The sequence below is a fragment of the Mus caroli genome, unplaced genomic scaffold (assembly GCF_978045245.1).
Source record: "Mus caroli unplaced genomic scaffold, Mus_caroli_1 scaffold_17, whole genome shotgun sequence".
Classification (NCBI taxonomy): Eukaryota; Metazoa; Chordata; class Mammalia; order Rodentia; family Muridae; genus Mus; species Mus caroli.
Window position 1 is genome coordinate 84,978,693 of NW_028227272.1, and position 27,682 is coordinate 85,006,374.

Consider the following 27,682-nt stretch of genomic DNA (forward strand, 5'->3'; position numbering starts at 1 on the left):
GGAGGTGCAGCGTGTCTTAGTGCAAATCTTTAGAATATGGCTTTTCAAAATTACAACAACAGCAACAACAACAACAACAACAACAGTAAGTTTGAGGCATTCCCTAAAGAGAATGTGTGTTTCTTGATCACAAAGAAATTCATGAGGGAATTTAACCCAAAGACTTTCAGATTTATTATATTGCAGTAAAGTCCAGCAATATATGCTGGTTCTGAATTCTGCATATTATGTATGGTAGCTGAAAGCAACGTCACTTGCATGTAAAAACCTAAAAGCTGGTTTCCTGAGCAGAATTCTAAAAATTTGCTGAGTTCTGGACAGGTTGCTGGAATTGGATATATGAACATTTTATGTCAAGGATGAGAAAACGCAAGAAGGGTACATGTTTGCCTTGTTAGGTCCAGGTAGTGAGGACCCTCTGTCCCTCTGTGACTTCAGTGGGAACCATGGGTAGGCATATAGTAAGGGTGATTTGATCAGTATTGATTTTCTAACAGCACCATGGGCTAAGTTATGCACAGCAAAAGAAAGATCCACTATTCTTTCCATGATGCTGACTGTACAGAATCCCCTTCATTTCTGCTGATATTCTATGTGGAAATGCAAAAGAATTTACTGGATATTAAAAAACTTAAGTCACCATTTGAATACAGTCCTAAGAGCAGATATTTCACCTGTTCACAGGATGGTTGGGATATTATATGGTTTAGCTCCAATTTTCAAGGGTACACGACATGTTGGCATTCAAGGGTCTAGTTGCTATTTTTGTGCTTGTATTTCTCCATAGGCTCTCTTAGGATTTATTCTTTTCAGTCACTGACTTTTCTTTGTAAATTAATCTCATTTCAAATTCAGCCTTGTTGAATGTATATGTATATGCTGGAATTTGATTCAGGCAAAAAGATTAATGAAACTATGAAGTTTGCAGGAAGAAGAAAGGGACTGGAAATATTACATTAACTGAATTAACCCAGACCTAGAAACACCAGTGCAGTGCACTATGTCTCATATGCAAATCCAACTTCAGATCTTTATATGGGTATAGTCATGTGGGAGTGAGTGTAAGCAATGCTCTGTAAACTAGAAAGAAACCTGTTAGAAGCAGAGAGGAGGCTTTCAAGGACAGTGGGGAAGGCAATAGAATATATGTGTCATGAGGTTAGGTGAAATGGCTCAGCAGGTAAAACAAGGCTGGCTTTGCAAGCCCAAACACCCAATTCCCAATCCCTAGAACCACTGACCTATATGCAAGCACACACACACACACACACACACACACACACACACACACACACACACACACACACACAGAGAGAGAGAGAGAGACAGAGACAGAGACAGAGACAGAGACAGAGACAGAGACACAGAGAGATAGAGACATAGAGAGAGGCAGAGAGACATACAGAAAGACACAGACAGATCATAAATAAAATATATTAAAATATGAAGATTTGCATTTGACATGAAAGGGAAAGACTGGGACTGAAAGGCATAAGGAGACAGAGGACCATGAAGCTGGGATTCAGGGGAGGGTGGTCAACAAACAGAAAGCCTGTATGGGAATGACATGACAAAACCTGTTACTTTGTATACTATAGGGTTGTTCATTGTTCTGTTGCAGTAAAGGCAAAACAACTCTTATAAAAGAAAGCATTTAATTGGGAGTTTCTTACAGTTTGAGAGAGTCCATCTACTATTTATTATCATCATGCTGGCAAACATGGGGCTAGAAAAGTAGCGGACAGCTATATCCTGATCTGGAGGTAGGAGAGAGAGAGAGAGAGAGAGAGAGAGAGAGAGAGAGAGAGAGAGAGAGAGAGAGGGGGGGGGGGGGGGAGGGAGGGAGGGAGGGAGGGAGGGAGGAAGGAAGGAAGGAAGGAAGGAAGGAAGGAAGGAAGGAAGGAAGGAAGGAAGGAAAGAGAGAGTGAGAGACTCTGGGGGGGATCAGGCATGGGATTTTGAAGTTTCAAATCCCACTCACAGTGACACTCCTCTTCCAACAGGAATCCACCTACTCTAACAAAGCCCAACATCCTAATATTTCCCAACACTTCATCCACTGAGGACTAAGCATTCAAGAAGATGGGTCTATGGGGTACAGTCTCATTCGAACTGCCAGAGTGATTTAACATACTCTTGCCAGAAAACGTTAAGACCGTGTGTGATAAGATTACCAGTGACGATGGCAGGCTGCTGGGCATCTCATGTGGATGTGATGGATACAGAAGATACTGAAACCATAACCTCACAAACCAAGGAATAAACAGCAACAAAAGACCTGTCAGGAGCCCTGTGCCATGAGTCCAGCGCTGGGTTGACTGTCAGTGACTTACTGCCTTAAGGACTCAGTGCTTTGTATTCACATTGGCATACAAAGTCCAGGCTGCTTTCCTTAAATCCAGACCCTCCTAGTCACAACTCCACTTGCTGTCTCCATGGGTCTAAAATTCAGATTTAGCACATCCATGCCCAAGGACTTGATATCTGTGATGCTTAGTTTCTAATGTTGACATGCCACAACCTAAAGCCACCTGAAAAGAGAATCTCAATTGAGGAATCATGTAGAAGAGGATGACCCATGGCATGTCTTTGGGGGATTGTCTTGATGATTAGTGGGGATGGGAAGACCCAGCCCAAGTATGGAAATGTCAATCCATGGGCTGGGTCCTGAATTGCATGAGTGAAGGATGCAGACAACTTACATTCATTCATCTCTCTCTGTGTCTCTGTGTCTCTGTGTCTGTGTGTGTCTCTCTCTCTGTGTCTCTCTGTCTTTCTCTTTCTGTCTCTGTCTCTCTCTGTCTCTGTGTCTCTGTCTCTCTGTCTCTGTCTCTGTCTCTGTCTCTCTCTGTCCCTCTCTCTCTCTCTGACTTCCTGCCTTGGCCCCCTATGAATTGTTATGGACTGTAATCTGGAACTGTAAGCTAAACAAATTTTTTCCCTTTTCCTTCACTAAGTTTCCTTCAGGAAATTTAGCCACAGCATCAGACAGGAAAGTAGGACATTATCTATTTGTCTTCCTACAGGTTAGCAGCACTCAACCCTTTACAGCTCAGATGGTGGCAACTCTGTCCTTTGGTTCCTGTCAAAGCTGAAGAGACTAACTTTTACTCCCCACCCCATCTCCTGACCTCCACTACCTCAAGATATTATTATCATTCTAGAATTTTTTTTCAAACTCACAGGTATGAGAAGTCATAGCTTGCCTTGACTTTATGGTAGCATTAATAGTTCCTAAGACAGATCATAGATTTCATGCCTTAAAAATTTAAAAATAAGCTTACCATATGGCATTTGTCTCATGTCAAAGGAATGCAGTATGTTTTCCTTGACATATGACTCGACTGAAATGCCAGCCAAACTTTGTTACTTTAGGAGAGTATGGGAGTTCACTCCATTCCTGTCGCGTTAGTCCATTGAGGCAAACGTCTGCAACCCGAGATTCTCAGAGTTTTATACTTCAAAGTCAGTGTCATGCTGGCACGAAAATACTGATGCGCACACAAGACAGCTTTAAAAAGCTGTCAAAGCAGGGGGGAATGACAAGTTGGGGTTACCCATGATGGATGCTGCTTACACAGCTTTCTCAAAGACTTCTCACTCTTTGATCCATCATTCAAACACACCCCACACTACAGTGTAAATGGGAGCAAGAGAAGTGGCGTACAGGAGAGATATGCAAATGGGAACCACACTCAGACATTCAGAGTGTTAGGCCTGTTCAGCCTCTGACCTGCTCCCAGTGCTTGGCGCTCTTACCCCAATGCTAGCACCTCCAATTCCTGGCTTGATTTCTGTCATGACCACTGTCACCTACATAGAGTGCTTTATCAATACAACAACCTCCATTAATATATTGTTGATTTGATCCTCTTCCATACCTTCTCCAATGACTTTCCATTTCACACAGAGCACTAATTCTCCCAGGGGTCTCTAGTACCCCAGCATGGGCTTCATCAGTTCCTCTCTCCTGGCCTCGTCTACCACCAATCTTCTCTAACTCAGTTCCAATTACATTTACTTCTTCCCGAGCTCTATAATGTATAAGACATGCTTTCTCCAACACTAGCAGCTAGCTTAGCTGGAGCCCTCTGGTACTATATAACTCACCTCCTCACCAGTCTCAACATTTTGCTCAAAGGTCACTATTGTAAGGTGGTGTGACATGGTTCCAAACACTGGAACTTGCACTCCAGCTTCCCTACTCTGCTGCTCTTTGTCTCTTCCACATAATTTATCATGTTTGAAACAAAAAACCATACCACTTTGTTGAGGGTGAACGAATAGACTGTTCTTTAGGTTACCATAGAAAATAAACGAGCGAAGTCAGTGTTTTCTCTTTTATTTTGGTTCACGGGTGAATGACAAGAGCCTGGGACAATCTACAAAACACAGTAAATACTCAGTGTATATCCAGACAGAATGGAACAGCATAATTAAATATAAAAAAATGTTCTCATCAGATGGAATCAAGAGGGTACGGTGCAGTATGATTTTGAGTCCTGCAGGAAGTAGTCTACTTACCACTGGAAACTAAATCTTGTCTTATAGAGGGCAGTGAGGAGTCTATGGTGAGGCCCTTCTAAGACAAGAACCCTACTGTCTGTGGCCAAGAGCGAAGGTTTTAAAACAGTAAGAGATACTCTTCCAAGAGTCCTATTGGCTGGTCAGAAACCCAGAAACCAGAGCTGCTCCCCTTGATTCTTCATAAGGGTTTAGCCAAGCTTCATTGCATGGCCCTGCTCTGCAGAAATGTAGATCCCAATGGTGGTCCCCTTCCCCCAAAGTCTCCTCCTTTTGTCTTTTGCAGTTGAAACATTCCGACACTTAAACTTCACTCACATACCCTGCACTTGAACATTCTTATTTATTGACCACACAAGAACAATGGCCAGGACAACTGAGCAGTAGAAAGAAGATCTAAGCACAAGGTAAGCCAGAGACTAGAGAGAGCATAAATGAAAGGTCCCCTCTACTGTTGCTGCATATGTTTGGGGTAGGGACTAAATCCTGTGCTTAATGAAGTCTAAAATAATGATCTAAAATCCCTTACTCATATATTAAAATTCTTTAGGATATGAAAGACTTTTTAAAAATCTTATCTGTGTATAGGTAGATTGTGTGTGTGTGTGTGTTGTATCTGCTTAATATATGCATGTGTGTGTGCTGGTGCATGGACCCATGTACACACAGGATGCATGAAGGAAGATGTCAGGTGTCGTCCTTTATCACTTGCCACCTTACTCTCTTGAGATGCATCTCTAACTGAAGCTACAGTGAGACTGGTGACCAGAACACCAAGCTAGGCTCCTGTTTCTACTCCCTCCACGTTGTGCTGTGGTTTGAAGCACCAAGGTATCATGCTTGGATTCTTATGGGTGCTTGGGCCTGAGGTCCTCAGCCCTGCACAACATTTTTCTCCACTTAAGTATCTCCCTAGCTCCTGTGTTTGGGGAAATTTTAATGATGCGTTAATTCTTGAGATGCCATTGGAGGGTTATTTTACCTCAAGGTCTTCTCACCAGCTGTTCCTGGTAGAATTTTCTATCTAGGTATCTATCTCCATTGCTTGGTCATTTTCCTTCTTTTGAAGTTTTACTTAAATATTTAGTATTAAGTACTACCCAGATATCCTTATATAAATTTTCAAATCTCCTCCCTGTCCAGTCCCTCTAACATCATTAGCTGATTTTGCTTTTTTCATAACATTTGCTACTATTTATATATGAAATATTTACTTTTGTGTTTTGTTTAGATAAACAGGCTAGAGAACTCAAAAGGTCAGAGATATTTTTACTTGAGCTTTGGAATATTTTTGCTATTAGTAAGTGCTTATAACAAGGGTGTCCATCATTGAAAAGACACTCTTCTATCATTCTGTCTCCCTACCTACATTGTGTATGCATGTGTGTGTGTGTGTGTGTGTGTGTGTGTTAGAGAGAGAGACAGACAGAGACAGAGAAACAGAGAGAAAGAGAGAGAGACAGAAACAGAGAGACAAAGAAACAGAAAGACAGAGAAAGAAACAGAGAGAAAGAAAGACAGAGAGACCGATGGAGAGAGAGAAGGAGAGGGAGGTAGAGACATTTATTTATATTTTCATACTTGTCTTCATTTTAGACATTACCCAACGAAAGCAATTGCCTTTTTATGACAAAACCAAAGAACTTGTAGTTGGGAAAGGGAGCCAGTTAGAGCACAGTGAGAGGAAGCATATCATGGACTATGCATGCTCTGTTGCCTTGCTCGCTGTCCCCATTATCTCCTGAACATTGCCATATCTGTCTGGATATGAGGAAGTTTAAATAGAATTGACAGGGACGGTTAGGGTCAAACTCTAACATGGTTGTCTTGAGTTAGTCACAAATGGAAGCCTAGGCATGAGTGTGGTTTCCTCATTGAAATGTGGATTAGCACTTGCTTGCTTGGAGCTGTAGGTGTTTGCCTAACCAAGTGTAATGGAACACTGAAATCCCACCCTCTCTGGCCTCCAACTTCATGTTTCCTTGTAAAAAAAAAAAAAGTCATTCTTAGAATGTCATTGGTTTAAAGGAAGCAGCAACAGTTTTAGTTATGAGTGCCCAGTAACAGTGTTGGGGCTTAGACCCATGACATCACAAAATGTAACACCTTTTAGCCCTAAGTTCCTTGAATGGGAAGAGAAGAGGTTGGAAGGTTTCAGGAACAAGGATTTTCTACATTTCTACCACCACCTTGTCCTCCAACTCTCTCTCTCTCTCTCTTTCTCTCACTCCCTCTCCCATACTGTGAGATTTGATGGTGAGATTCTTCACAATGGCAACCCGAGACACTCATTCTTTCCTTTGTCCCTTGAAGAGTCAGTCCAGAAAGTTCTCCCACCTATGCCACGAAAAAGGAACACAACACTGTGTCCTGATTTAGGTTACTCCATGTCAAACAAAATAGTAATTTTTCAGTCTGTGCTATGCTCTGAGTGATTCCATTATTATAAAACAGCAGTTTGCAACCATACTGAGTATAATGTTGGCATGGAGCACCACTGTACCTTGCTTGTATGAATAAACTACCAACAATCCAGAATGAGCCGGGAGACAGAATGTTGTTAAGGTGTTTTTGCACAGGCAACATCACCATTTATGACTTTATCAATTTAATATTAAGTCAGGAACACATGGATGCATTAGTGTTTTAAATTCTTCTATAAAAATGGTTAGGACTGAGCCCTTAGCACACTTACCAACCAGTAGAATGTAGAGGCAATTCAACTCATATAAAAGAAGAGTCATTTAATCCTTTAGTCCATTGACACCCACCACCCTCTCAAAAGACCATATGATGCATATGCAACATTATCAACAAGTAATGAACCCCCAATTCTCTGCCTAGGGCTTCAGTTTGTGACAAGGCTTTGCTTGACACAGCTCCCTGAAGTATTCATTTACCTGGACCCAGCCCTGGCTTTAAGAACATCTCTGTGCATGTTTAAAGCTGTGTGGCTTAGTTCTGTAATATCTAATCCCAGTAATGGTCTTCTTGGCATCTCTATCAGCACTGTGCCTATGCCTTCAGCAAGTCCCCTTCAAACCCTGCAGCCTTTGAACCCTCCTAGTGACATTCTGTAGTATTTATGTAAAGGGAAATATGATCTAAAAGCTAATATTAGTGATGGGAATTGCACCAAAAGTCCCTGTGATTGCCAATGGCCACTACCAAGTAAAATTAGTAGTGTTCAGTGTACTAAAGTCAGCATAATTGATGTACCTTCTTTGATTATTATAAAAATGCAAGCATGATTATTTCTGACACAGTTTATTCACTTCAGAAAATTGGTCTTGTAGTTGGCTCTTCTGATTCCTATCAATATCAAATCTCCATTTTGGCCTTTCACATTTCTACACAGGTGTCCATCCTTCATTCAAATTAAGTATAAAAATAGACAGAGCTTTAAGGATGGGAACAATAGCTTAGTGGTAGAAGAGTTGTCTGCTAAGTGCAGAACCCCTGTAACACACATACCTTCTCATATACATATATACATGCATGCATGTGTACATAGATACATACATGCATGCATTCATTTGTGTATGCATACATAAAATGAAGCTTAGGGTTCCCCGAACCTTTTAACATGTCTTCTAAAGGATCAAGACCTTATGTGAAAAGATGGTTAAGTAAATCCATTATTCCTTTCTGTTATAATTGTGTTTATATGTAATGGTTGTTAGTTGTGACTTTTGTGATGATAAGGAAAGGCGCTAGCCACTTTTTTCCTACACTGAAGAAAATTTGTCAAGCAAACTAAGATGGTGCCCTGGGAAAATGCACCGAGAATGAGGGGAAGACTGATGGAGATGGATTTGACAAACAGGTAACTGTGAAAGAGGAGCTCGCCAGCTTCATAGGCGTGGCTAAGCCTCAGCCTTTACACGTGTTTTGTCCTCCCTCCCATTTCTTTCCCCTTCCTTCCTTTCTCCTCCTCCTTTCTTGTGCATCTTTATATTTGATATCAGGGTAGAGGCCCAGGATCCAGTCTAGCCAAGCATATATGCCTTTATAAATAAGATTTTATTGTCATATACCGTGTCCACTCATCTACATATTATACATGAACACTTAGCAAAGTAGTTGTGTCCAAGAACATATGACCGCGATACGGTGCTGTGCGTTTTGCTGTTTATGTAAAGAGTTTGCTGGCGTAAGTGGCAGGGGCTACATTTGGCTGAACTTGGTCTTGAGAAAGCAGAAAGGGCTGAATAGACTCCATGCTGCATTTGGTATTCCTCTTCCCGGCTTTCTGCTGTGTGTTACGGGAAAGAAGCCAGTCTTCCACAGGGGTCTAATGAACCAGAGAGAGGTCCTGTGAACAGCAAGTTCTCAGGTTGTCTCAAATCACCACAGCGTGTGAGACTGGGAGATAAGAGAGTGATGTGAGCACCCGGGGACAAGGAAGGGAAGAGACAGAGCACGCCAAAACTTCGCTCTTTCTACAGGCGCTCTAGAGCCTTTCTACACTTTAACTTGTAGGGGACCTCTGCTTGCAAGCATTGAGTCCATTGAATTTTGTCCTTAGAGACTTGCATGCTGCTCCCATTGACTTCAATGGGAGTAATGGGGCATTTTGTCCCACGACATCTGTGCTGGCTTCAGGCTATTTAACAAACTCCTACTAAACAAATCCCACTAAAGTGTTCTTTAATGGGTACTTAATTCTGTTGTGGAAGTAGGTGCTGAGCACACCTAAGTCCTCTCTTTCCCTTCAGGTTTGCTGTTTTCTCCTTTTTATGGCTTGATAATTACTACACTGGAGAAGCCTGAGTCAGGTAGTATCAAACCCACTCCGAGTCACCGGATGTCTGCTTTTATCGATCTCAGTTGATCTGCTTACCCTGTTGGTTCCAATTTAATGGTTCAATTGATTATTCATTTACATTTTTAATGTTGCAGGCAAAATCATTTTAACATGAATCATCTCTAACTTAATGGGTAACATACAGAGTCATTTGGGATATTCATTTCAACAAGTATTTATTGAGCATCTGAGCTTAGATGAGCCTACCAAGGATAAAAGGTCATTCTGGTTTATGGTCAACACTGACAAAAAAATGATGTGCTGATGTTTTTGCTGCGCAAAGGGGGATGCTACTCTCAATGAATTCCCAGCTGTTTAAAGGTAGTTAGGACATCAATTTTTGTATAATTAAATTTTGTCTGCATATACCTTAAAATCTATAATGCCCACATCATTGTTTGAACTTGTTAAGTACAGGTATATCTATAATTTATTTTCCTGTTAGACGATATTGCTTTGCTGGAGATGTAGAAAGCTTGAATGCTTATACCAAGGCGAGTTCTCTAAAGGGAGAGCTAGTTTGATTCTATTAGCTTGCAAAACTCGTTACCAAACACAGCAACGTGGAACAATCTAACTGCACTTGGGTCTCACTGTAATGTTTTACCTGAAGGCTCTTTAAATATACTCTGTGGAGTGTATTTTGTAACATGACATCACACTGTATATCAAGCAGGTGAAGCTAAAATCACAGCCGCTGGTGGCATACCCTTCTTAGTAGGAACTGCTTAGTGTATCGTATTTATGAGTTATATGTCTAATCACCTAGGGCTTTCACTTGTTTCTAAAATGAGAAGAGGCATAGAAAAATGCATAAAGGGGGTACTTCTGATCATAGTAGTCACCTTTAGCTGACAGTACAAATGGAGCCAGAGTTTAATGCTGAACAGAGGGTGCATGGAACTCATTTGCTAGGGAACAGCGTGAGCTAATGCTTGCTGGAAAAGGCAGTGAAAAACGAAAAAGTGCCAAAATGCTTGGAAAGGCCTTCTTTTGCTAATTCTCACTGCCAATTTCATTAGTCTTATTATGAACCAGGCAGAAGAAGAAAGGAGCTATTCTAAATTCTTAGGAAAAGGTCAGATGGTCAATAGTATTAGTCTTTGTGCATGAAATTATTGAACTCTTTTTTTCTATGTACCTGGTCTATAACAGGGAACAGATTCTAAGCAGAGCTAGAAGTTCAGATCTTAGGGATGCCTCATGTTGTAGACATGCAAACACATCACTGATAGGGAATGTGTAGTGCTTCAATTTCCAAACCCCTTCTCTTCCCTTGGTGCTCCGAGGGGAGTTGAGAAAGGCAACATCTGAATGTGGTCATGGACAATGAATGACTTTACCTCTGAGTGTGGAGATCAACCTGTGCCCCGCCCCCCTGAGTTGCTAGGTACTGCAGAAGCATGTTATGTTTTGCTTTTCATTGTGGCTTGCTTCAGTCTGCTTTGCCCTGAGAGACCTTCCCTAGAAACTTCCTACCAGGTTCTCTACTTTGACTTCTCTGCCCTCTTTGACATTCCTTGCCTTTCTAAGCCTGTACAGGCACGTTATAAATTACATATATTCAAATGGAGACTGATTGACTGTGTGATGTACAATTCATAATTGAGAATTAACATTACTAATCAAGATTGGAATAAACAACAACAAAACCCCTTAAATATCAAGGAAAGCCCCAGCCATAAATATCAAAAAGGAGATTCTCTGGAAAATTGCTGCTAATGAGAATGCTGCCTGCACCTTGTGAATTTATTGTTACTCAATAAATTCTGACATGGCAGAAAGACACAACTGTGTTTGTTGATGCGTAACACACTCAGCACAAGGAGGGGCCAGACTCTAAAATAGAGTACATAGAAAAAAACTTTCGACTTCTTAAGGAATGGTAGCTCATATGAGCAGTATATGGGCAGTAGAGAAACTTTAATATGTAGATGAAGGGAGATTCACTGGTTCTAGTTAAACAAAGGTAAGATAGGGCTTGGAAGATACTTTGGTTGGCAAATGGAGAAATTTGTTTGGATTTCCAGTACCCAACTTAAAAAAGGGGGGGCACTGTAGTGTACATTTGCAATCTCAGCTTGAGGTACAGGAATGGAAACAAGAGGGTCTCTGGTGCTTACCATCTTAGTCTAGATTACTGGTTTAGTCTCTCTAGATTCAGAGAGACCCTGTGTCTTCGAGTTTTGCTACTGTGAACAGACACCATGCCCAAGGTAACTCTTATAAGGACAGTATTTAATTGGAGCTGGCTTACAGGTTCAGAGGTGCAGTCCATTTTTTTTCAAGATCGGAGCATGGCAGCATCCAGGTAGGCATGGTGCAGGAAGAGCTGAGATGTCTACATCTTCATCTGAAGGCTGTTAGTGGAAGACTCACTTCCAGGCAGCTAGGATGAGGGTCTTAAAGTCCACACTCACAGTGACATTCCTATTCCAGCAAGGTCACACCTCTAAATAGTGCCACTCCCTGGGCCAAGCATATTCAAAACATGACACTCTGACTCAGGAAAAGAGAGAGAGGAGGAGGGGGGGAGAGGAAGGGAGGGAAGACAGGGAGAGAGAGAGATAGAGACAGAGACAGAGAGAGAGACACAGAGAAAGAGAGTCCCATACCTGTGCTGTCTTCGTACACCACCGTCACTGTTTTCCAGTTGTAATAGAGGACCAGATCCAGGACTGCCCTGCTGATAGCTGCATAATCTGGGTAGAGGTTGATGTAAAATAAGTCTCTGTTGTCCACAGAAGGGTGTTTCCAGCGAGTCTGAATGTGTGGGACTTCCAGAGCATTGCAAATAGACTGTACAGCACTGACGGAGGAGCTGTGGGAAGGACCGAAGAGGGCGGCCACCCCAAGAGCCAGTTGGTCGCATGCTGGTAATATCCAAAGACAAGGGAAGGGATTATGAGGGAGGGAAAGCAGGGAAAGGGTGAGAATGAGAGAGAGTTCTATGAATTTGCGTTTTCCTTATATGGTTTCTCTACTTAATTGTCAGAGAACCCTCCATAGTTCCCATCTGTTTGTTGCTATCATTTCTTTCCAGCTTTTAATAATTTTTCATAGTAAAATACTGATCAGTATAAATGTACATGCGATCAGCAATAAATCATAAAGCCAACTCCCTGCAAATAAAAACGAGTTACTCGTCTCAGTTCATTACCTTCATCCAGATGAAGGCTAAATCCTTGACTTGATCCCATGAGCACTCTCTGAGCTAACTAGCAAACCATTTGTCAAATGAATGTCCTATGAATTAAGTTCTGACATATGGTAGGATGACAATGGAAAGATTAGTGTAGACAGAAAGTGCAGAAGACCTTGTGGGTGACTATAAAATGTGTCAACTCTGACATCTTTCTGAAGTTCAGATAGGGGTTTCTGCACTTGTTTTTCTTACATAATTTTTCTACTTAACTATTAAAGAACCCCCTATAATTCCCACCCCAAATTGCTATTTTTGCTATCTTTTCTTGTAAAATACTGATAAGTGTGAATGTACATGCGATCAGCAATAAATCATAAGACCAACTCCCTGCAAATAGAAATGAGTTACTCAGATAAGGCTTCCAGATTATTGAAATATTTGTAGAATGCATCTAAGCAGGAAGGATACCTAATTAGTTACAATGGAGTGGCATGACCTAAAGGGATCTTTAGAAGGCACTTGGTCTACCCCACTCATTTCTTACACAATGGACCTAGTCACGGCCATGGGAAAGTGACAGAGTTGAACCAGATCTTGAGGACTCTAAGTCAAGGTCAGGCCTCCTTCTCCTTCTATTATCAGTCAATCATAATTAAATTGGACATTTAAGATCTTATTCCTAATATTTTTGTTGTTATAAGAACCGAAGTATCCATTATGAGAAATTAGTATTAATATTAATATTATTAGTATTAGAATATTTACAATGTAGGGAAGGCCATAGACTGTCATCATCCCACTAACTTGGATCAATGCTTACTGATATTGCAGAAAACTAGGATTGCTATTTCAGCGTAGTGTGAGACATTGGTGCCTTTATTGAATGAAGAATACAACTTTCTCCCTTGGGTGTTGCAACCTTAAGAGCATATTTCCACTGTTGGGAAAAGAGATCACTGGGAAGAGACGCTGTCATTTATCTAATCCACTCATACATTTAAGTGTTGAAGCTCCTCTTAATTTTTGACCATGATAAGTCATTTTTCAATATTGGTATTTTTCTCTGTTTCGTTTTTGTTTTTTGTTTTGTTTTGTTTTGTTTTGTTTTGTTTTTCAAGTCAGGGTTTCTCTGTGTAGCCCTGGATGTTCTGGAACTCACTCTGTAGACCAGGCTGGCCTGAACTCAGAAATTCGCCTGCCTCTGCCTCCCAAGGGCTGGGATGAGAGGCGTGCACCTCCATTGCCCAACCTTCTCTGTCTTTTTGTTGTTGTTGTTGTTGTTTCCTCACTGATTTTATTTTATTTTTTTAACATATATAAGATATAAATGTAATAGACCAAATACATGGACAAAAAAAATACAAGAATCATATGATCTTCTCAATGGAAGAAAAAAAAAGAAAGAAAAAGAAAAAGAAAAAGTATTCGATAAGATTTAACATGCTTTTCTGGGCGTGGTGGCTCACACCTTTAATCCCAGCACTTGGGAGGCAGATGCAGGCAGATTTCTGAGTTTGAGGCCAGCCTGGTCTACAAAGTGAGTTCCAGGACAGCCAGGGCTACACAGAGAAACCCTGTCTTGAAAAACCAAAAAAAAAAAAAAAAAAAAAAAAAGATTTAACATGCTTTGATGTAGTTTCTAGGTGCTAGAGTTCACCATCTACTACCAAAAAATGTCTTGATATTTTAAAATTATTTGATACATATTAGCCAAATTCCCACCCAGAAAGAGTAGTCTATACTCTACTTCCATGAAGAACATTATCTATTAATCATATGCAAGTAGGTGTTAAATGTAGGTTTATGTGCATACTTCAAATTTAAATTGTAATTATTAGAAATGAAATTGAGGGTTGGTCAGTGGTAATAATTGAATACCTAAATTAAATAAATAGGTTTATATAAATGAATTTATGTTAGGGATTTTATAATTATGCCATTTTATATAAAAAAGGAACACCATATGTTTCTGTAAATTTCTTGGAAGAGTAGAATTTAAATAGCCATGTTGTGGCCATCTAAGGGGCAGCTGATGTTGACAGTTATTTTGAAGGATGACTTCTTACCCTCTGTCACTTGGTGCTGATTGTCTGCACTAAGCTATAGAGATGCAGAGCTTTCTGCAATATGCTGAAGGTGTGAGTTGTCAGTGTCCTCCCAAGCTTACTTCTGCATGTGTGTTCATTAGCCAGTGAAATGTGAGCACAAAAGGATACAAATTGTTGGCTTATCTCACATGAGAGAATTGAGATTCCTCTTAATGTGTCATGACTCTAGGATGCTAACATTTCTTGACAGAAAATCAATCCTTTAGCATTCTGTTTGTTGGAGTGTTTAATTTACAAGTATAGTTGGGTCTTCAGACCACACGAAAGCCTTCATTATGTGTGTGTGGAGGGGTGTCGGTTCAAATATATCCCTGTTAAATGTCATTGACTTAGCTTTCTATGTTATTATTCAACAGTATAAGAGAGAGATAGAGCCAGAGAGAGAGAGTGACACAGATCTAATTAAGGCAGTACATATATAATGAAGCCTAATAATCTTTAAGATGTTAGGCAAATAAAACTATTTTTTATTATGTGTTCATAGGCAACTCTGACCTATAAGAAATCTCTAACTCCATTTTTTTTTGGATCCATGCTATGTGGCGCAGGCTGGCTTCACATTCATCTCCATCTCTTTAGTGCTGGGAATTTAGGCATATACCATCATGTCCAACCTTCTTCTATCTTATGAAAAACGGGGTTATTACACTAAGATTATATGTGGAAGCATTATTATTATATTAATCTTTACTTGATAAAGGAATTTTTTTTTAATTTTGTATATAAATAACACTTTAATGCCTGCAGGCAAGTGTATCAGGCAAACATATCTTCTTTGATCTAACTAGATCATCTCTGTTAACCTTTACCATGAAGGTACTTGGAAATCACCAGAAACATGGAGTTGGTCATGTATGATTTTTGTGTTTTGCAAAGGCAAAGGGTATTCTGGAAGGAAAAGAATTCTTTTTTGTTTGTTTTGTTTATTTTATTTATTTATTTATTTATTTTTTGGTTTTTCGAGACAGGGTTCCTCTGTGTAGTCCTGCAACTTACTCTGTAGACCAGGCTGGCCTCGAAACTCAGAAATCCACCTGCCTCTGCTTCCCAAGTGCCAGGATTAAAGGTGTGCGCCACCACTGCCCAGCTTGGAAAATAATTCTTGACAAATACAAGATGAGCAGCAGCCTTGGCTTTCGCAAAATCTTTACGATGTGTGTATGCAATCCCTCTGTTAGAAGCCATGCTTCAGGTACATGGAATCATTAGAAAACTGTTCCAGAGGTTCCCGAGGGGATAGCTAAAGCATCGCTGCCCTTCCATAAGAACCACTCCACATGATAAAGCCTGCAGACTACATATAAACTAGATTCCTCTTTGAGTACTTGTCTTCTGTTCAGGAGAAGAAAGAAAATCAAATTGCGATTTGTTCTCACAGATTTGATCTTCATAATTTTATGATTTTTGCAGAAAAGTGCAAAAACAGCAGCAACAAGAAAATGGGTAGATTTTAGATAAGCCCAACAGTTTGTTGAAGCCTTTTGTGATCCTGGGTTGGACTTATATATATCCTGGTTACTTTCCCATGCTTGGTGGATGTGACCTTCCAAAACATTTTATTTGACTACACTGTACAATTTCTTGGTGGTATCTCAGCTTCAGGAAGGAAAAACAGATCAAAACTGACATTTTCTATTCACAGCTGAACCAGTTAATCATAGAATAGAGGGCACTGAAGGGTAAGCTAAGCAGAAAGTCCCAGAAAACATGGTTAGGCAGTGTCCATCAGATGAGTTCAGATTGCATTGATCAGTGATGTTGGGGACCAGGAATTCCTACCACCCATTTGCACTAAGATACCCACTTTGAAAAAGGGTGAGAAAGAGAAAAGGTGACCCATGCAGCAGACTTATCACCCAAAGAAGCTTGGTAAAGGTAGGAAAACAGTTACCTCTTCGGGAGGCTTCAAAACTATCAAAAAGATTAATTCTCTGGATGTCATAGGTTAATGTGGTATTGGGCATCAAGGTTCGGTTTCGGTTAATACTGGTGACTGCAAACTTGAAAGCTAATTCTTCAACATTAACAGGTTCATTTTCCACAGTTTCAAAAATCCCTCCTGCAGAAGTAAAAGAGATGCATGAGAAATGTTAGACAGAATGCCATGGCACTGTTTTAAAAGAAGACTGTAAACTGCAAACAAAAATACCCAAACCATAAATACCGGCATGACCAAGGTAGATACAGAAGCCAGGCTGAATGAAGATGTGGTGCATGCAAATACATAGTTCTTTCTGCATATGTATGCATGATGTTTTAGATCCCATACTGAATGCATAATGCCTCTTAGATGGTATAAATAGATTCCAAATATTGCATACCACAGAGGCATAGCTGATAATGCAGTAGAAAACATTTTTCTCCAACTTTTACAAGAGTTGTGGTGTGTTTGATCTAGACATAACTTAAACTCTATTCTGGTAGGCACTCCTGCCTTGGAATTACAACTTTTCTATTGAAAACAGAGCTTTTAGGAGCTGGGTAATAACTCAGCAGTTAAGGACAGGCGTATGGCTCTTTGAGAGGACCCAAGCTTAGTTGCCAGAACCCACACTAGTCTGCTCATAACCGCTTGAAAGCCAGTATCCGGAACACATGATTTGCTGGGAGCCTGCACTCATGAGCATCCCGAACCCCACATTCATGTGCACCCCCACCCACCCACTCATGAGCATGTCCTCCACACTCATGAACACCCACCCCACCCTCATGTGCATCCCTACCTCCACCTCATGTGTACCCTCACCCCTACTCTCATGTATACCCCCACACACTATGTGCATAACACTGTTCACACTCATGTGCACTTCCTTACCACCATATATTGATGCATCCATCTCACTCACACACATATGTATGACTAAAGATAAGTTTGCTTTAAAAAGTAGACCTTCTGGACCTAACTGTAGTAGGGATGGACAGGGATGGACTGGGGATAGATCAGAATCCCATTCTGAGATTTTTTTTTCTCCAGAATGAAAACATCTTTTCTAGGTTTTAGAGCTCAGAATGCTGGGGTCACATTCTACACATCCTAATATGTTCCAAAGCATACTGTCAGATTTAAAGGAAATTTTCTCTGTTTGAAAAATCATTTAAATATACCCCAAAGCAAACATGGGTTCTAACTCTGGGGAAATGCGTTCTTTCATGTCCTAGGTTCTGTTATCTTAAACACGAGTACCTATCTCACTACAGATAATAATATTATTCGGCTGTGGCTGTCATCAGAGACTCCAGCTCAGTCTTTTTGAGAAATATTGGTGCTGGATAGAGATGATGCAGATATGGTTCGTTGTATGTTCTTAATATTCTTCACGTGTAGTCCTGAGATTATCTCCATAGACACAGACTGTTCCATCGAAGCCCTGTAAACTGACCTCTATTCAGCTCAGTTCTTGATTTACCTGACTCTGCTTCCTCTGAAAATAGGCCGTAACTCATGCCTGTGGCATGCTGGATGCTAGTGGGCTGCAGTTTATCTACTCTCTTTGTTCCTTGCTAAGGGTCAGAACTAGGTATTTCCAAACTTGTGAGTACTATAAATTCTCTTTTGATTCAAGCAAACATACAAGCACATATGTACACACACACATACACACACACTGCAATAAAATCACACATAGTCATCATGTGTATGATTTCTGTTTGTTCTTCCTCAGATAGAGAACTTCAATGTTCATATCTTAACTAAATGTAATTATACAGGCCCTACTTTGAAAGATTAGATTTTTTTTTAAAAGCACATATATAGTTTTCTGTTGAATTGACTTTCTTAATTATGAGAAATAAGAAGACCTATCGTAACCTAACTTGGCTTCTTCAGGTAATTTCTGGCATTTATAGATCAATAGCTTGAACCACTCATGTGTAGGTTACTACTACAGTTCTCTATAAAACCATAGTTAAGAATAAACAATGATGTCATGTTAACCTTCACCTAAAGACCCAGGGGAGATATTTGTTCCAAAAGTAGTATCTCGAGAAAATGTCCGTGTTTTCCTTGTGTCAATCACAAATGGGCAATTAGGGAGTGACTTCCACTTTCTTTGGGCGCTGTGAGTTGTCAGTGTCCTGACAGGTGAGGAGGTCACAGGAGAAGTGCTGAGTGATCTCAGGCAGATTGACGTAAAATGAGCTTATTGCTGTGGTCAAGGTGACCCACGCAGAGGACGCTTGATACTAGAGTGTCCGTAGCAGTCATTAGCAATTGCTTGTCCACAAGTCTCTTTCCCCAGCCCCAGCAAGGACTCTGTGACAGAGTCCACGGCCCTCAGAATCTGCCTCTATACAGACCAAGGCACTTTAAGATGCTCGAACTGGAACTACTTAGGGACAAAGTCAACCCCAGACTTCAAGGAGAGCATCATCAGGGTGTGTCGGATATGCTGTGACAGGGGATGTGCTCCTGGATGAAGAACAGAAGTTCTGAAATGTGGAGCCTTGCTTTACCTAACACTAACACGTCTTTGATATTTTTAAGTTGTGGGAAGAAAATCACCCTAACACAGCCCTTTCTGTGTAGTTTTCCTCAAAACTGTAACTAACACGCAAAGGAGTACATATTTTTCCTGATTTAGTAAATGAAAAGGAAACAGAGATAGCACATATTGTTCCCAAATAATTCAGTCATTAGCCTCATGTGTGACAAATTCGTGTGTCTGGTCATCCAGTACACATGTGTGCGCTTCTATTTTCATGTCACCAAGCTATCTATACTTTTGTCATGTCTGAATGTGGATGATAATTCTCTATTGCTCCCCCTGGTTTATAGAGGAGATGTGAAAACTTAGCCCACTATTCTGAAAACACATTTTTTCCCCAGAAAAGGGTTGGTATTATTGAATATTGGTGATGGTGATACAAACCAGTTGCTACCCATTTTGGAACTTCCTGCTCAGTTCAAAATGATTCCTCTAGTCTACAGTTAATTTGGCACAAAAATGAATGTTCTTGGATTTAAGGAAAGTATTAGCTTATTTTTTATGTATTTAGTCTGCAGCTGAACTCCATTTCAGTACTTTGGGGAAAATGTCTATCTTTCATTTGCCAAGTGAAAATTATGCACCATGTCACTAGCTCAGCACTTCACCACACTCAGCTTTTCTTCTAAGGAGAGCATCTGACAGGTATCCCAGATATACGGTAAGAAGCAGTGAGCAGACTGCTGGGGAAACACTGAAAAAACAGTATCTGCTCAGACAGGACAATGTTGTTGTGAATAGAAGCATGGCTGGTGCCTCAGACGGTGGGTGAGCCTCTTCCTTTCCACAGCTTCCGATTTAAGATGTGGAATGCTTAATCCTAAAGGCAGAGGAACAGTGCCTGGGGACACCTGCATGATTCATTCTTTTCTCCCTCTCTTCATCCCCCTTCCTTCCCTCTGTTCCTCCCCTTCCATTCTTTGTCGTACTGTTCTCTCTCTTCTCTCTCTTTCTTCCTCTTTTCTTACATTTCCATCCTCCTTCTTCCTGTCTTTTCTTCTCTGTTTTTATCTCTCTCTTACTTTTTGAGATTTGTGGGTAGGCCTTTTTCAATGAGATATTTAAATCCTTCTGGGAGTGTCTTTGTGGGGCTAACTTCTGGCCTCAGCCATCTGGAGGGCTGAGTCCCACTTGTCAGAAGGAAGATTCCCCCCTCAGTTGTTGCTCTGTTCCCCCTCTATTCTTGCAGCCCATTCTCTCTTGGTGTCTCTCTTCCTACTGAGGTCAAGGCACTTCTACAAATTTTGATCTCTCTCATTTGAGCTGAATGGGCCATAACTTCTAGTCCTAAGGTGGCCAATTGTGGAAAAAAAGTAGAAAAGATGAAGTTAAGATGCTTCTTTAAGGCCTAATGAGTATGGAAAAGACACTCTTCCATCTATCTATCTATCTATCTATCTATCTATCTATCTATCTATCTATCTATCTATCATCTATCTATCTATCTATCTATCTATCTATCTATCTATCTATCTATCATCTACCTATCTATCTATTTATCATATGCCAGTCTATCTATCCATTTATTTACCTGCTTATGTATCTATCCATCTATCACCTGACTATCTATCTATCTATCTATCTATCTATCTATCTATCTATCTATCTATCTATCATCTATCTATCATATCTATAAATCAATCAATCAATCAATCAATCATCTATTCATCTATAATCATCTATCTACCTATCATCTATCTATCATATCTATGAATCAATTAATCAATCAATCATCTATCCATCTATAATCATCTATCAACTATCAATCTATCTTTAATCTATATAAACTATCTACCTCTCTCTCTATTTATCATCTATCTGCTTACTTTCTATCTGTCTATCTGTCTGTCTATCTATCTATCTATCTATCTATCTATCTATCTATCTATCTATCTATCTATGTATCTATCTAAATTGCTCAGGTAATATCAGCAGTGTATAAAGAGGGAAGACTGTGAGAAGTCCAGATGAACAAGCTCCCTTTTGGGCTGTAACTGTTGAGCATGGCAGATGAAGCCCGCCAAGGTAGAACCTCAGAGGTGTGGGTGGCCATGCTTGCATTCATCATTTATATCTTATGAAGAAGCAAAGCATGAAAAGTGTTGGTGAAGCACTTTGTGTTGTTACTGTGATGTGGGTCAGGCTGGGAATTGCAGATCACACACCAGTCTAGATACATTTGGAATCAAGCCCTCTGCCCCATCACCATCAGGAAGGCGAGCAAGGCCAAACGGTTTCAGTAATGCACAGCCCCCACTCCTTCTCCCTTTCCCTAAACTGCTTGCAGCTCAGTGTCACAGCTCAAGATTCTTGGCAGAACTAACCCAACAAAGGGTTAGAAGCTTAGATAGGCAGTGTTTCATATTCAGGTCTTCATGGTAGGATGGCAAGACAGTTTATGCACGGAGTGAGCCATGTTCTCAGTCCTGACATAAAAACGATGGGCGTGGTGGCGGGCATGTCATCTACAAAGAGATCCTAGGAGCTCACTGGCCAACTGGTCTAGCTAATTGGAAATCTCCAGGTTCAATTAGAGACTCTGTCTTAAATAATAAAGTGGGGGATGGCAGAGGGAGTATGATACCCAGTGTCACCCTCTGGCTTGCATACTCACACGCAGGGGCATCCACACATCTGTGCATTTGGCATATGTTATCCACTTAAAATATAAACCAGTATTTTCTAAAACTAGAAGTTGGGCTTTGAAGAATCATGCTCTAGCTTTCTGTACAGATATTTCTGTTATTTGAAGTGATATCAGTGTTTAGTACTCCTTATAGTTTGGTATTTGTTATCAATACCAAAATGGGTATGAATTTGGGAAATATTGTGTAATTTATATTTAGACTTATATTTGAAGGTTTCTGGGTTTCTTGTATTGCTTTTCTCCCATTATACTTTACATGGAAGAATAGAGATTGGCACAAATAAAGCTTATACTAAACATCATATATATATATATATATATATATATATGTATATATATATATATATACTCACACACATATACATATATGTATATGTATGTGTGTGTGCTTAAAATATATACATATATATATATATTTACATACAAACATACACACATACTATACTCCTGCTCTGCTATCACACACAGCCACTAAATATAGAATATAAAACAAATAAGGACTATGTCCATGGCTTTGAGATAATTTGAACTAAAAATACCCTTTTCTTGTGTGTATGTCATTTTTATGGCCTGAAGTGTTTCCACCCTAAGCACATATACTAAAGCCCTAACTCCAGTGCCCAATACCTAAAAACTGACTGCATTTTTCAAGGTAACTTGGTTTAGAACAAGGCAGCATGGGTGTGCCTGATCCAGTCTGTTATTATAAGAGAAGAAAATGATGGGGTTGGAAAAATGGCTCAGCAGTAGAGAGCACGTCTTGCTCTTTCAGAGCACCTGGGTCTCAGTCTCAAAACCCACACTGCAGCTAACAACCATGTGTAACTCCAGTTCTGAGGATATGACACTTTTTTCTCACCTCTACAGGTACTATGTACTCAGGGTGCATGGATCAATATGCATGCAGGCAAAATTCCTATACACACACAAAATATAAATAAATAAATAAATAAATAAATAAATAAATAAATAAATCCTTAAAACAATAAGAAACTGGAATTCACACACAGTATATCCCTGCATACAATCATGCAAAAGCTAGTTTACATGAGGACAAACAACTGAAGCGGTGATCTGCAGGCAAGGAGAAGACAAGCCTGCCATTCCTTCATCCTGTACCTCCAGCCTTGCAGACAGGATGAAAATACAGTTCTATTTCTATTATCTTAACCATCTAGTCTACTTATACTGTGTGCTTGTTTGTTTGCTTTTGTAGCCTTAAGAAGCGAGTTTGTTCATCTTGTCTTTTTTACCCTAAGGGCTTTAAAATGAAAACACATTTAGTGGTGTAGTGTCAATCACCTTTATCTAAATACCACTTTTTTCTTGGAACTGTAATGTATGACAAGCAAAGAGAAAGCTATCGTCCATCAGTTTAGGAGGCGGAAGTGTACGCTCACCGTGCACTGCTGCTGCTGTTGCTTCACTATGACGTGGCAATCACTCATGGAAAGCACTCATATAGCAATATCCTGCACATGGACGAAGTTGTCTACAAGGAGTGATGAGGGATGTGGGGAGGGGTGTTCAACAGAAAGTTTTTCATTTGCACCAAGTAATTTCATGCGGATCTAGAAGAGACTTGTCCACCATGACAAATCTCAGTACTATTTGATTAATAACGTGGCCACTGTAAGCAACGTGTGGCACTTAGCACTCAGAGAAGGCTGAGAACAAATGCTTTATTTCATGAACCTTCTGAACATACGCAACAGCCACGGTGCATGCATATGCTTTCTTTCACTATAACAACATACCTGAGGTACTTTATTTATAAAATGAAAAGGTATATTTTGGCTCGGCAGTTGGGAGATTCTTGCCCCTGATTTATTGGCTCCTTGAATTTGGGATATGATGAGAAAATAAATCATGGTAAGATTGCTTGGAGCACACACTGCATGATTTGTGACCAGAAAGCAAAGTGGGGGAAGAGTGTCCCCTTTGAGGAAATTACTTCAGTGACCTAAGGATTTCCCATAAGGTTCAACCTCATCAAGGTCTTCAGTACCCTGGACAGTGCCACTCTGGAAACCAGACCTTTAGCACACTGATGTTTTAAAGCATATACAACATTTGAACTCTAGCAGATACTTTTCAAGCTTTTCCTAGTTCATATCCCATTCTTAGAGAACCATAAGAGAGGACTGAACACTTTATGAAGATTCCCAGCCTCCTGCAATAGCCCACTGATTTCTTTACTTTCTCTTTTGGCTTTCAAGGATGTCCAATCTTTGTAACCTGCCTTTCAGTTACAGTTTCTATGGAGTACGAAAACTATAATGTAGATACAGAGGACCTGATCTGGGCCAGGTCATGGACCTTAGAAAACATGATATTCTTCTTGCCAACCATCACCACCCTGGCTCCCTTCAGATGGGGCTTCACTGTATTATGGGTAGGAATTGTAACAGTGGCTCACTTTATTCCTTGAAAACCACCAAGAAACCGAACCAGAGAATTTTTCCTTCATTTAATGACAAAAAAAAAAAATGAGAGTCATATGGGAACAGAGTCCTATTCCCATAAGAAGATTATTTTTTGACTAGGCTTGACTTATAATAAATATATATTCCAATAGCTATTTTAGAAATCCAGTAGATTTGCATTGTGCATTATATGAATATATACATGCATATACACACACATATATATATATATACATATATATATATATGTTTCAGCTGTTTTTATATTTTATGACCTATGAATCTTTCACAAAATTTAATAATTCATCCAACAAGTCAGTATTTCTTCTGGTCATTTATTTATAAAATATTTTGTGTGGTCAAAACCAGTGCTGTATGAGGCACAGGGAATATACCGTGTACAAAAGAGATGAATTGTAACAACCAAGCATGAAAGTGCACTCATGGCATCCCCATACTTGGAAGGCAGAAGGAGACTGTTCTCTGTGAGTGTAAGAGCAGCCTGGTTGACATAGAGAGTTTCAGCCAGCACAGGCTTATATAGTGAGATTCTGAAGAAAAAGGAAGGGGCAGGGCCAGAAGGATGGAGAAAGAGATTGTGAGTATGTGACTTTAGGAGCTTTTCTTCTAGAAGCTATTCAGAAGTGTGATGGGGGCAGTGGGATGCCTACGAAGAGGCCAGGCATGTCTTCACCCTACAGTTACCTGAGTAAGAATCTGAAAGAACGGAGGCAATGGACAGAAGGTGTTGAGAGAAGAGTGTTCTATTCAGAGGGAGCAAAGTGATAAGAGACAGGAGCTATTTTGGGTCATTTTTTTAAAGGACTTCAGTGGCTGAAATTGGGTGAGTCAGACTTTGGCAAAAGAGCTTAACCAAGTGATAGAGCTAGATTGGAGTGGATTACAGAGAGCTTAGTAAACGGTGATAAGATTGTGGCTTTATTCTAAGAGGCATGAAAAGCTGCCAGTAGGCTTTGAGCAGAGTGGTTAAGTGATGTTTCATATTGCAAGAGAAATCAGTATAGGTTTTGTGTTAATGAGGAGATGGGCAAGAGGCAAACACAGGAAGATCTGTTCTTGTCCCTGTTCTACAAGTGGCACTTCAGTAATTTAGCTGAGAGATGATGGTGATTAAGTTCAGATTGTTGTTATTGATGGTGTGAAAAAAAAATCTCCTTGAATAGAAGGTAGGGCTGGTAGGGTTCTCTGACAAAGCCTAAGAGACGAGAATGAAGGATGACATTGTGTTTGGAGATTTAAGTAGTCATTGATATTGCTGAAGTGCAGAACCGGGAGCTTGGCTTGGGAGTGTGATTGATTACTCTGTGCCGCCTCTTATGTGCTTAAGAGAAAATGTCAGCTCGGGAGCTTACTATGTTCATGCAGATGTTCTAGAAGTTGTTTCTGAATGTGGAAGTGAGGGTGTCATTACAGTGGGCGTTGTGTATAACGCAATAGTCCTGGAGAAAAATCACTTGACAGCAAGTGTCGACAGACAATCCAAGGAGTTCTCAGAGACAATAAAAGAGGGAATATGCACGAGCTGAATCACTTGGATAATGTGAGGAGGGGCAGGACACTGTCAGTTCTCTGAATTTGGATTTCTGGCTTTTTGTATTGTTAGAGAATCCATTACTTTTACTTTATGTAACCAAGTTTAATGGTGAATGTGTGTGCGAGTGAGTGTGTGTGTGTGTGTGTGCGTGTGTGTATGTGTGCTTTGTATGTATTTAAGCATGCACATCTGTGTGTGTGAGTGTGGAGGTCAGGGGTTAACATCAGTGCCTTCATCAATCATTTTACTTTGGCTTTTGTTGTATTTGTTTTTGATCCCTTATAGAGCCTTAGCTCACCAGTTCAGCTAGGTTGGTTAGCCCCTGTGCTCCAGGGATCTACTTATCTGCCTCCTTAGTACTGGGACTACAGATGTATTCTGCCACATCTGACATTTTACATGAGCCCTGCTGATCTAAAAACAGACCCTTGTGTTTTTAACAAGCATTTTATTGGGCGATCCATTTCCGTAGCCCTGAAATAATTTACTATAGAAGCTGCAGGTTTCTGATGCAATATACAGATAGACTTATTTTTAATTCTTTTCACTTTGAATGGATTCAAAATAACTAAAGTTTGTCACACAGTCCATTTTGATAAATCTATATATGTATGCATCCATTTGTACAATAGGTCCTGATTTGATTCGTGTAAGGAGAATGTTTCCTACCTCCCACCTATTTATTATTTCCCTTTGGTGAAAACATTCCAAAGTCCTCTGTTGTAGGAAATATAAACATATAGTGAACATGTATAATAACTTACTAACTATATAGTCACATCACTATGCTTTGAAAACTAGAACTTCTTCATGGTCCACTGTATTTGATAGCTGCCAATTGTGCTTTCCTGATATTTGCCACTATTAGCTGATTTTAATAATGCCATTTCTTCTTTCTAAAGTGTCACTTTATTCAGCCCATTCAATAGCTTTTTTTTAACCTCTCTGATGCAATCTTACAAATACTCCACTTAACTATATTACAGGATTTATTGGAATTTTTATTTATTTTATTTTTTTACTTCATTTGAAGAGTGCAGGTTCAGATCAGGTTGTTGCTATATGTGCATGCTAATAAACTGTACACACCCCTAATTAACTGATGTATGTCCACTGTGACAAACTGTGAGGTCATTCAGGAAACAAGGGCAATCTATTAAATGACAATCTAGAAATGGGAAGTTCCAGTGCTGGCTCCTGTTTTGCATTCATGTAGACGAACAACCATCCCAGACGCTGTCAACAAAAAACAAGATGGCAATTTGATCTATTCCTTTGCTGATAGCTGCTCCTTAAATACACAATATTATATTGCCTCCCTTTATTGCCACATCCATATTTCTCCTTTATTGCATCATAAGCAATTTACTCGAGGCTCATATTTACTGCACCTTTAATTTCAAGGTTACATGTTTAATTTCTAAGAATCCCTTTCGCATCCAGCATCTCTCTTCCTGTCTTACTTTGGGCATTAACACAGCCTTAATGATCTTATGTAGATAAATATGGGTGGGAATCAGGTGTTCTATCACTTAATGGAAGAGAAATGGATAAGGAGAGCTTTAAATCTTTCAGAAAGTCTAGCGTAAGGAGAGAGTTATAGGCTAAAGACAAGTGGAGCCTCAGTGGTCTGGCTGTGACCCAACCTTCTACAAGTACCCTCATATATCATTGTCCTTGGAAAGGGAGAATCCATTTTATTCCATAACTGGGGTAATAGCCAGATTTAAATTCTCTCTTTGATGCTTCAAAGAGATCTGCATACATTCAATATGCATGCCCTAAAAATGGAAGGACACATGTCTATAAGGAATAACTGACACACTTCAGAAGGTAGCTAGTCAGAGGGAGGGGAAAATCTGAATTTTTCTGTAGATGTTATAGGTAATTGTTCTTAATAAATGTACTACACATTAAAAGCAAAGATAGCCATTCAAAATCAAAATATTCTTATAGTATCTTTCAATATTTAATTTGTTTATAAAG

At 39.9% G+C, this 27,682-nt stretch overlaps 1 protein-coding gene across 3 annotated transcripts in view; it reads right to left on the reverse strand.

The window, feature by feature from the left end:
* The window catches only part of Grik1 (glutamate ionotropic receptor kainate type subunit 1), a 411,505-nt gene that overhangs the window by 141,319 nt on the left and 242,504 nt on the right, over positions 1-27,682 (reverse strand). For all 3 annotated transcript variants that reach the window (XM_085832163.1, XM_085832162.1, XM_085832164.1), the window contains exons 2-3: positions 16,476-16,643; positions 11,947-12,204 (exon numbers count right to left, since the gene is read on the reverse strand). In XM_085832163.1, coding sequence (XP_085688289.1) covers positions 11,947-12,204; positions 16,476-16,643 — 426 coding nt within the window. The remainder of the gene's footprint in view (positions 1-11,946; positions 12,205-16,475; positions 16,644-27,682) is intronic.